This window comes from Pan troglodytes, chromosome 11 (assembly GCF_028858775.2).
Source record: "Pan troglodytes isolate AG18354 chromosome 11, NHGRI_mPanTro3-v2.0_pri, whole genome shotgun sequence".
In the NCBI taxonomy this organism is placed as follows: domain Eukaryota; kingdom Metazoa; phylum Chordata; class Mammalia; order Primates; family Hominidae; genus Pan; species Pan troglodytes.
In genome coordinates this window covers 70,115,068-70,127,371 of record NC_072409.2, presented here as the reverse complement: position 1 = coordinate 70,127,371, position 12,304 = coordinate 70,115,068, and the positions used below count along the sequence as shown (strand labels likewise).

Genomic DNA, 12,304 nt, shown 5'->3' with positions numbered 1-12,304 from the left:
ATCATATGACAAGGACAAGAAAACAAAATACTAAGGCGGGGACCGCAAAGGTATTGTCTTTCTTTTTTTAAACTAACTCAAACACATAGGATGGTAAAGGCAAAGTCATTTAAATCATTTCCTTAGTAATACAAGTAATATTTAAATAGATTTAATAGTGCTGCTCCAAACCAATGAATTATGGGTTTAAAACCTATTAAAATGTAATGTTTTTTTCCTGAGCTGAGAGGAAAGAGATTTAAATCCACTGAATTTTAATATTTCAGCTTGAGCTGCAGGAGGTAGAGAAAGTCCAAATGAACTATTCCATCAGCACCATTCAAGCATGAACATTTTAATCAGTTTTACTTCCTTGGAGTTCTCTAACACAGTTTACGCTGTCATTCTGAAAGCACTTAACACAGAGAGTGTGAAAAACCACCAAGGCTTGTTATTGCCTTCACAATTGATGGCAAATAATTTTGCAGACTTCCTATCATTAAAATGTCACTGCTAAAAATTGAGGTTCAGCATTTCTTGTGCTAAACTGCAATTCCTACAACACCATGGCATACCTGTTTCCTAAGGGTTTATTGGGGATGGGGGTGTGCTTTTTTCCGAACGCATACATTTCTATCATTTTTTTTTCCCTCAGAATTAGGTTTAAAAAGTGGGTTAGGGGGTTTCCAAGGGAACCCACATCGTCTATTTTTATAAGCCAAACATTTTCTTTTCCACTATTCACACTGACTAAACTTTTTTTCTTAATGGTAGTTTCTTTGGTGAAATTCTTATGAGGTTCCAAGTCAGCCTCCTTTATTAAGCATAACCACATTCACACAGCATGTACTGATTATATAGTGTAATGGATTTAAAAAGCATTTTAAGATAGTCAGATGACTCAATTTAATAATACAGGAAATGAAAACATCATTTCTAATTAGATCATATTACTGATTTAAAACTACAATTTGTGTGTTGTTCCAACAGTGTGATCTCGCAGAGATTCTAATTTAAAAACACAGTGGCTAGCAGGACACATGACAAAATCAAACTAGATCCATAACGTTCCCCTAGCCCAACTGAGGAAACTTGGAGAAGGCCTGAAGGAAATGTGTAATATCACCAATTCAAAACAGAACACAAAATATCAACGATGGGAAACCAACACAGGAATTTTCCTGGTTTTCTTCCTTATAAATAAAAGATAAATGATATTTAACTTATTTCAATCTATCAACAGTTTTAAACTGAACATGACCTGTGAAAGAAATCATTATAACTGTGTTTCATTCCATTAAACACAACCAGCTTATTGTCAAGAGAACAGCCGCCTCTCCAGGTTTCGGGATCACTTCAGCATTTTGCATTTAAACTGCATGGATCACTCGTTTGGCTCATTTACCAATGAAGGTAGAATAATATTGCAGAGTTAAAAAGGTGCTTCATCAGATTTCATTAAATCTGGGAACATTTGCTCTTGTCTGGATGGTGTGCATACATATAAAATAGACACATATGTAGTGATAAATAAATGAGGGTCTGCAGGGGCTTAGATGGGTCTTTGCCTCTCAAAGGAAAACTGTCATTCCTTCAGTGCAGAAAATCACTGCTGACTACATTCTAAAAACCAAGTAACAAAAATCTAAAAACTGACCCCTAGTTGTTTTTGGTAGTGTGTCAAAATGCCACCAACTCAGCCAGCCATCTATGCTCAAGGGACAGAGAACAGCAAGTGCCTTTAAAATACTACAATGTTACAACTGCAAAAACTACTGGATGCAAGCACTACCATGGCTAAAAAGACAAAGAGAACCTCAGCAGCAAAAATTTGTCAAGTGAGTTTGTAACTGAGCTCTTTCCTTCTCACTTGGTTTGTGGTTCTCTAAAACTGTTGGGTTTGTTTTCCTATTTCTGCAATCTATTTTCCAGAATAGTCAGATTATGTGATTTCTGACTCCATTTTCTGCTCAGATACCAAGAGTTTGGAAGACTCATCAGATCCAACTATATCCAACTATATCCAAGTATATGCCGCGTTGATAGCACGTAACGCTGCTTTGACAGAATGTACTGCTGAGTTAGTTCTTTAAGTTTTTAGGTCACAAAATTAAGTCAGCTTTATTTTAATAATTAAATACATATAAACACAATATGTCAGTAACTTGGCTGCAGTCTAATAAATCCTCATTTCCCCAAGAAAAGGCAATCGGCCATTCCATTACAAATAAAGTATATAAAAATGAATAAATATAAAACAATATTAAAAATATTCTTGATGTGAAGTGAAGGGAACTTGTTGTGATTTTATATCTTCCCTCATATTAAGCAACAATCAACACATAAACAAAGTGTTTTTTATTTAGCTTAATCTCTCCACTGTACAGTCATTAAAAGACTCAAAAAAAGGAAAAAAAAAAATAATAATCCATTCCGTTTTCCTAGAAAAGGCTGCCAATCACACATAAGGCAGGAGGGCTATCTGTATTTCAGCCATTCATACAAACAGTAAACGCTAAGCTAAAAATGACCCAGCAACCTCTCCTATCAGGGATCACTCTGCACATTCTCTCCATGGTAAACAGTAGAGACAGTAGAGAAATGTAGGTTCTATCCCTTCTGACCCCTGGAAGATTTGGTAACAAAAATATCCACAGTGAATACAACACCTGCACTTGTGCACACACGTCAATGGAGCACAGCTGGTTTATACATATCTATGTATCTATCTATATATATACACACACACACACACACACACACACACACTTAACTTTAAAATTAAACCATTCTCAACTTTTAAAAATTTAATATACTGCTGTTTCCTGGAGTTTTTGGAAACGAAAACCAATTGCGAAATGTATTCATCTCTACTATCCGTCCCTTCCCCTGCCCATCACAGAAAATGTATGACAAACATTATTCATGATTCTACATGGCTTCTTCTGATTCAGCCTCTTGTTTCCAAGGGGCACTCTGGAGGAAATAAAGGTCACTCTTTTCCATTCATTACATCTGCTAATTTCCTACCAGGTTTTTTTTGGTTTTTTGGTTTTTTTTTTTGGTCAGAGGGACACAAAATAGAGCTCCAAATAGCCCATTAAAAAACAAGCTACAATCAGACTATTGCGCCCTCAGCATCAGCAGTGATCCCAGAGTTCTGATTTCCTTGTTAAAAGACAGAGGAATAATTGAAGCAATATCTTCACTTCAGATTGATTATCAGGCGACCCTTATCCACATCTTCACTCAGCAATTTGAATTTTAATGAAAGTAAACGAAATAATTAGCATTTCAAAGTGTGTTTGATACACTGACAGAAAAAAAAAGACTTTTGTGTATAATCTATACACAAAAGAAAGTATTTGGGAGGGGACAGAAAGAGGAAAGTACAGTTGTAGTGTCTTCATTAGAATAACCCAAGGAACTGCTTGTACAATCTGCATAAATAGAGAGGTGAATATTATGCTCTTTACAGCTGTGATTTCTTGCCTTTATTATTATTTCTAAGTTTCAGCACATTATTTTATTGCCTGTTACATTAATCTGAGAAAAAGAAAAAACATACATATATAAGCAGAGTTGAAGTGACTGCCCAAATCCATGAATTCCAGCACAATTTCTATGCAACATTAATGCCACTATTGCCAGGAAGGATTTTCTAAATGGGCCACTGATTTTTTAAAAAATAAAGTGTAGTTCATCTATTATTTCTATTTCAAATGGACACTAACCCATAAGAGCCACTCATGACAGGGGAAGGAAGAATAAGTAGAATGGGAGATGTGAAAATGTACACCTCATTAAAAATGATAGTAAGATACTCTACATGATTATTCAAGGAAAGAAAAAAGAAACCAGGTCATTTTAATGTCAGGGCAATCTATATCTCTTTTTTTTTGGCCTAGGTTAGCAACACAAGCTGATTGCAAAGAAAAGAAATATGAAAAAGAGCTATCCAGTCTCCTTAGAGGAGAGTTTTCATGAACACATCCACTTAAATTGGTGAGAATGTGATCCAAAGTTTCTGAGGCAGCCATCAAATTTCACAGGAGATTGAAGGCAAAGTGCTTAATTTCATTTTGTAGTCATCTATTGCTTTTTGCCCCTTTGGCGGAACAAAATGTAAAAAGAGAGAGCGAGAGAGCTGATGACAAACACTAAGATCAGAGCTAAAATGGAAAGGCCACGTACCCCAATGATGGCGTTCAGTTCTGCCATGGTCACCTGCTTGGCCCGTTCCACAGCCTGCACCACTTGTTGCTGGTGCTATAAATGAAGATCAGAAACAGAATACAATTATTTGTTTTCTACTCAGTCAAGAACAGCTTTTCCTAACATGTCCTCTAACTTCAGTTACATGCAAAACAGCATTTGGGGGATCTCCAGGTTTCCAATACAAGCCTGAGGTGATGGATGACTAGATGTCTAGGGTACATCTGGGTCCACAAAGTTGAGGAGTCACTGGGCATCCAACTGCAGGTACCATCTCTGTGACCCCATGAAGAATGCTCCTTTACAACAGCTTAAATTTCACTTAAAAGTTATGGCACACTTGGACCACCCATCTGCTATTATACTAACAAACAAAACAGAACCCATCCCACTTGCTTTCTTTGTACTCACTCCCTTTTCTCTTTGCTATCTACATTAAAATTTTTAAAAATTATTTCCTGGAAGTAATTATTTTTAAATTTTCTCCTGATAAAGGTTAGCGAAGACACCGGAAGGACATACATAATGCAACATACATATTTCTTCTGGAAATGTGCAAATTGTTGGTGTTTTAACCCCTATCATGAGATAGGGACTAAAAAGAGATCAAAAACATAGAACTCAAGTTTAAGAACTTCAGGTATTTCTTTTAAATCCAACAGAAAAACTAAAGCCCACAAAAGTATACGATAATTTTTTTTCTTAGAAAAACTAGGACGGACAGTACAGGAAAATCCCTCCATCCACAACTCAGTTCCAGTGAGAATAAGTAAGAACTGATGTTAGTAATTTTTGTACAGAAAAAGTAGCATGGAAGTCTCTGTATGGGGGCACTCATATATATTTAGACACAGAAGTGCTTACAAGAATTACCCCCTCCAAATATTATCTAAATATTATTTCCCATTAAAACATTTGACCACTCTAGTATCTACAGTCAATTTTGGTTTAAAATCAGTCTTACTGGGTTTCTTTCAACTTGGTTTAGTGAATGAAGAACCAAAGGAACTGCGCTGTGAAACAAGTACTCCTCTGCACATCTGAAGAGTCTTATTTTGGTTAATCTCAGTTGAGAAATTTAGCTAACTTTCTTCACTTATTTGAGATGAGTATGAAGCTCAACTACCACACTGCTTAATACATACAAAGAGCTATCAGTTCAATGTGGAATTCTCCGTGAACCACCTGGCCCCCATTCCAAAATCCTCAAATATAGTTACTGAGATTAACGAGGGTGACCATTATTTCCACCTCTGAGCTGTGTAAGGGGAGTGGGGAGGCCAGGTGGAAAAGGAAACGACTTTAATTATTTACAATGTGATGTTTTCACTCTTGGTTTCCTAATAGAAATGTGTATTTTGTGTCTATGACTAATGGGAAGAAAAATGTCAAATAATAGACCATTGAATCTTAAGCTTTTAATAGACTCTGATTATTAAACTATATACTTTTTAATGTTTTTAAATTGTATGCATTCCATTTTCAAAGCAGGAGCTTAAGAAGCAATCCCAAAATATATATAAATATATATTTATATATTTTATATAAATATAAAAGTCTATTTATAGATATGTCCATTCCATTCTTTTACTCCTTATAATATTTGCTAACATGGAAGAAAAAAATTTCTTTCTCTGAAGCAAGTAAAAATCTTAAGGGATTTTGAAAATATTAGAAGGAATAGAAGGGCACAGTCAATAAAATGGCCAGCAATTGTCATTTCAGGTTCCCCTGAAGCCAACCTGACCATGTATGTATATTGAGCACTTACTATGTGCCAAACACAGAGCTCATGTTCACATTTAAGACAATTTGATTCTCTAGATGGTGAGAAATGGCAGTACTTGGAAAACAAAAAAAAAAAAGTAGGATAGAAATGTTCATGGGATTTTCCACCTTTTACTTTCCTATACTCAACAATGATATCGGTTAGTGTAGACACCGGAAGGACATACAGAATGCAACAAACATGTTTCTTCTGGAAATGTGCAAATTGTTCGTGTTTTAACTCCTATCATGAAGGGCTGCATATTTAAAAGTGATCAAAAACATAGAACTCAAGTTTAAGAACTTCAGGTATTTCTTTTAAATCTTAAAAGAAATAGATTTAAAAGAAACTTAAAACTTCGGAACTGAAACAAAGGACCACACTTAGTCACATCCAACACAGGTATCATTCATTCTACTCACGCATTCATTCATTCAACAAAAGTTTTAAAGCTCTTACTCTACCAATTCTCCCTATTATTGAAATATTATCTGCAAGTATTCAAAGAATAGTTTCCATGAGACGGAGATATGGAAAATACATCTACTTAGTGCCATTCCAGCATGAAGACTGTTCAACACTTGCTTCATGAACTAGATTCCAATTGCTAAAATGGGCAAAGATGCCTTAGGCAGCAGGGGATATCTTTCCGCACTGGCATTAAAATCAAGTGCATTTTTTCAGAAAACCGGAAACGCACACCAGTGAGCCATAACTCTGACAGCCTAAAGAAACTCCTGCTATAAAGCTAAAATGACAATGGAAGTCATGATTCAGCTTCTCCTTTTTGATGGCAATGGCTGTGGGCTGATACAGTATCTGAACTTTACCTGCAGTTCAGAATTCTACTTCCCTATTTCTGCTTACAACCCATGAATCATTCACTGTTTAAGGACCTTTTGAATAGAAGCTCCCTAAGGCAAACAATGCCTCCTCCCCTGTGTGCTCTGAAAGCACCAGAAACACCCTAATATATTAGCTCACTCAGCCACACCATGTAACATTACACCACAGCCTGAGGAAGCACCCACCAGGGAAGGTGAGAAAATTAAAACCCAAACAGGAAGAAGGGTCAAAAGATTACACACAAAAGAGAAAAATGAACATGCAAGGAAGCCCAAAGTACTCCCATAAACTGACCCAGGAGGCTTTTTTTTTTTTTTTTTTTTCCATTTTCGGGTTTTAACAAGTAAGCTCTCACTCAGAAAAAAACAGCAAGTTTTTCACATCTTCTTAGAACTATGAGGGCTTTCCCATTATGTCTGCCTTGTCTTCCACTTTCCCTCCCCTCCCCAATCTGTCCTCTCTTCCCACTCCACCCACATCTCATTTCCTCTTCTACTTCCTGCTTGTTCCCTCAGCCACCAAGCCAGCACTAGCACCAGAGTGGTGGGTCCAGCCAATCTGCAGAGAGCAAGTGTTGTCATTCTTACTGCTCCAGCTGCTCACTCAGATACAAGTGTCCTGTTTGAATGCGCCACCAGTACCACCAAATGAAATGCCACTAAGAACATATTAGTAAGCCAAGGGTAAGAGAGGGGACCTCTAACTGGGATTTTGAAGAGACAAAACAAATGCCCAATTATTTATTCTTTAAAATGCTGTACTTTACAATTTTAAAAAAATTCTAAAAAAAAAAAAAAAACCCTTAGATTGTGGTGATGGTTATACGACTCTGTAAAGTTACTGAAAAGTATTGAACCATACACTTAAAATTAGGGAATTTTATGGTGTGTAAATTATACCTCAGTAAAAATAATTTTTTTAAAAAAGTGATTTAAGCAATACAAACATGGTTGCAGGGGAAAGGGCCAGTAAAATGAAATTCTGTACATTAAATCACTTGCCTTACTTCCATCATAAGTCCAACAAAGCCTGCTAAAAAGCAGACCTTAACAAACCAGTAATATGTGTATAGTAGGTGTTTAATATATATTTCTCAGAAGGTATTATGATGAGAATACCTGTCATGCCAATGTTTTAGGGCACAGCAACAGATGCAGTACTTCTAATAAAAAACCGTAATAAAAAGCTACAGTACACCTCAGAATTAAAAAAATAAATAAAACAAAAACAAAAGAACTCCCCTAAGGAATAAATGAGACAAAAAGACAAAATGCTGATTACTGCCGATGTTTAGTATGGGTACCTGTAGGTTCAGTATATTCTCTCTCTACTTTTAAAGTATGCTTCAAAATTTTATAAATTAAAAATTTAAAAAAACATTTAAAAAGTACTCCCCATATTGACTGGGGTAGTAAAAGAGTATAAGGGTAGAGATAGATATAAAATGAAACAAAATAAACTAGGATTCTCATAATGAACAATATTAATTAAAGTCTCCAACATGTGGAGAGGTGAAAGTAAGACCAATGGCCCTGCTTCTCACGTGATGAACTCATACACAGAGCACATCTTAAAGGAATACAGGATATAAAACAGAAAGAAGTTTTAGGAGGAAATGGCCAGCGCACTTCCCGCGGCATCTGGGAAGGCTTTGTTTTTTTCATCCATTCATTCGAATATTTATTAAGCACCTACTATGGCACCAGGCACGGTGGTAGGGAGATACTAAGGTTAGAGTAAGGAACAAGAACCATAGTCTTTGATCTCATAGAATTTAAACTCTATCAAGGAAAACAGTCAGTGAATTAATGCTCAAAAGGCTCTATAATTACAACTGGAGGATAATTTCCATAAGAAAAATTACAGGATGCTACGCAATCATTTATCAGGGAAATATCTTAATCTAATATTGGGGCTAGGGGAAGATTCCCTTAGGAAGCTGACCTGACAACTGAGACCTGAAGGATTTCCAGGAATTCTGTAGATGAAGAATGAGGATAAAAGAATTCCAGGCAAAGGGAAGAGAACTGGGTAGGGGCCTTATAGGAAGAGCAAGAATGTCTGTGTGGCTGGAAGAGGGAGAGCAGGTAGGGGACACAGCTGCAGACAAGCAGAGTAGAATTTCATAGGGCCTTCTTGGGTATGATAAGACACATAAGCAAGAACACTTTAAAGTGGAAAGGGTGTGCACACAAAGAAAAATAAAGGAAAATGGATGAAGACATGAGTGTAGCATGGAAATGCTTTAAAGAACCAAGTATTAGTGGGAAATGAATTCTGGCAAGACAGGAGGAGGCCAAACAGCAAAGGGCTTTGCATGACATGCAAAAAAGTTGGACTTTATCCTGGTAGGAAATGAGATGTTATTAAAAAATTTTAAGCAGCTGTGTGCTATCAGTTCTGCATTTGAGTAAGATGGATCTGGGAAAAGTAAAGAAGGTGGATGGCAGAGAGGTAAACCAGATTGAAGGGTAAACAGTTAGAGGGCTGCAATATTCTAGGGTGAAAGATACTTAGGCCCGAACTTGGACCAAATGCCCTTTTGGCTAATAGAAGCCATTAGCCACATGTACTTAACAAGCCACTCATAGAAATTCAGAACTGGAAAAGGCCTTTAGAGACCATGAGACCCAGATGCCAGAGTACCCCAGGCACTATTAACAATCAACCAACCAACCAATCAACAAAAGACTCTCCCTATCACCAAAAGCACGCAAATTTCTAAACACTGCCGGGGCTGAGCAGATTGGGATGGCGGAACTACAGTACCAACCACAGCCCAAAGGCCACTACTCTATCCAATGAATCAATCTCCTCTGTCACACCCTAACCAGTCTCTCCTTGATCACCTCCTGTGAAAGGGAATTCACTACCTCATGGACAAGCTTTTTCCATTTTGGGATAATGAGCCCTAATACTAAGTTGAAATCTACCCTGCCATTAATTCTTCCCCACTGGACCCAGTTTTGTCTTTAAATTCTCCTCCATTGACTGACACTCCAAGTATATGAAAATGCATAATGCATGTTCTCAATTTTATCTCTTCTAGGTTAACCATCCTAAGGTCACTCAACAATTTCTCTGTGTCATGGGCTCTAGCCCACTCATCCATCCTTCTGGCTAGTCTCCTTGTAGTGCACAATACTCCAGGTATGGCCAAGCAGATCAAATTCAAGTGAAAGTGTCACTCCATGTCTGCTAAGTCAGGATACAAAATCCCACTAAAAGCCTTTTTCAGCAACTCTATTATAAATTTGCTAGTACAAATCAACTTAAATTTAACCCAATCTCCCCAAATCAGCCTTTCCTATACAGTATTCAAAGAAACATTAATCTGATACAGTTTGCATATTTGTCCCAACTCAAATCTCACATTGAATTGTAATTCCCAATGCTGGAGGTGGGGCCTGGTGGGAGGTGTCTGGGTCATGGGGGTGAATCCTTCATGGCCTGATGTTGTCTTCGCAACAGAGAGTGAGTTCTCACAATATCTGGCCCTTAAAAAGTGTATGACACCTCCCCCTCAATCTCTCTCTCCTTTTCTGCTTTCACCACTTCGCCTTCCATCATGAGTAAAAAAAAGCTCCCTGAGTCCTCCCCAGAAGCCAAGTAATGTTGGTGCCATGCTTGTGCAGCCTACAGAACCATGAGCCAATAAAGCCTTTTCTTTATAAATTACCCAGTCTCAGGTATTTCTTTATAGCAATGCAAGAACAGCCCAACACAGTCACCCAAGAAATTAGATATTACTTTAGATATTACTTAGACACATACATACACGTACACAAACACAGGTTTAATTTGGCAAATACCCGGTAAACTGCAGGTTATCTCAGCACCACAAAGCTTAGAGAGAGTAAATAAGTATACCTGGCTTCCCAAACAATTTTAGCTGTGGAACATGGGATTAAAGCTCTTAGGAGCACATTACTGACTGCCTACCTGGCCTTGCCTTCTCCACTCTCACTTACATGGGGACAGGGCATTCTTCACGGATAGGTAAGCTCTACAAATTCACTGCTGTCCAACAGAACTTTGGGCAATGTTGGAAATGTTCTGTATCTGTGCTAATAATACGACAGCCACTAGCCACATATGGGTGGATACTGAGCACTTGAAATGTAGCTAGAGTAACTAAGAAACTGAACTTTTAATTTTATTCAACTTTACATAGCTACTACTGTATTGGACAATGCAGCTCTACTCAAGGTACCTTCAAACTTAGCTCCACTAATAATAATCTAATCACTACCTAACTAAAAGTCAAATAAATGAGTCAGTTCTCAAACACTCATTAATTTGTTGAGACATACAGATAAAGGTTGGCATTGCTGCCTTTGGATAGAGACCCACATTTAAACCACAGGAAAAAAGTTCTACCTCCTGAGAATCATCTTTCACTTCTTGAGGTCAAACAGGCCATGATGCCACCAGATGAATCTCACCAAGCAGCCAATTGTCACCAAAATACATGGTCAGGTACAGCAAGCCAATCAGTCAACCACGGAATATGGGACAGAATTACGCTCTCTGATGGCTCATTCAGTATTATGAGAAAATATATTTTTTTTAAATGAAAAGTTACCCATGCCCACAACCTAATGTGAAAATCAGAAAACTGGGCCAAATCCCCAGAAGCCCCAATCCATGTCTATTATTCATTTTAGGACATTCTTCCGATATATGGCACTGTCATAACATATTACCAAGACCGACAAAATGGCTCCAACTGGGAAGCAGACGTGCCCTGTGCAGGCTGCTGGCACTTAACACGAGCACTTTCTGAAGATGGTCTTAGGGATGTCACTGCATGCTTGCCAGGGGATCTCTGCAATTTTAACCATGCTCTCCTATATCAAACCTGTTATCACAAGCCATTGATTCCTCGCAAAGTTAACAAGCAATAAGACAAGTTAACCTGGCACAATTGTAAGGCGATAACACTTCCACCAGTGCATATAACCACTGTATTTTCTTCATTTCCTCCTGAAGGCACAATATGAAAGTGACTGATCACATTTTTCAACTTTCATTTCACAATTATTCTATACATGCAAAATGTGGCTCCAAGTAATTCAGTACCATATTAACCGAGATGCCCAAGTAAACAGCATCCGAGATATACCCATATATCACAATGTAGTAGAAGGGGTTTGTTTTCCATCAAATTACATGGACCAAATTTATGGCATGTCCAAAACAGGAGTTTATGTATCGTTTGATGTGACTAGCTTTTCTAGCCTGTTGGATTTATAATTCAAATAAACTCATATTATCACTATTATGTAATTGACTATTATTTTCTACCAAATAAATGCAATGGAGTGCCCAAACACTACTTGGTACTACGTGTTAGAAAAGCTAACAGGGCAATACAAACCAAGTTTTAAGTTAAAATTAAATTTGCACCAGAAAGCATTCAGGTTGGTATGGAAGTTCCCTTTTCCCCAGGTAAAATAAGTATAAAAATGGAAGGTTTCCATTTTTAGGTCCTAA

At 37.4% G+C, this 12,304-nt stretch overlaps 1 protein-coding gene across 27 annotated transcripts in view; it reads right to left on the bottom strand.

The window, feature by feature from the left end:
• Positions 1-12,304, bottom strand: part of TLE4 (TLE family member 4, transcriptional corepressor) — a 154,207-nt gene that overhangs the window by 94,863 nt on the left and 47,040 nt on the right. For 17 of the 27 annotated variants that reach the window (XM_024345703.3, XM_009456763.4, XM_009456769.5 and 14 more), the window contains one exon: positions 4,174-4,248. The exons of the other annotated variants lie outside the window; for them this stretch is intronic. In XM_024345703.3, coding sequence (XP_024201471.1) covers positions 4,174-4,248 — 75 coding nt within the window. The remainder of the gene's footprint in view (positions 1-4,173; positions 4,249-12,304) is intronic. 27 annotated transcript variants of the gene reach the window in all.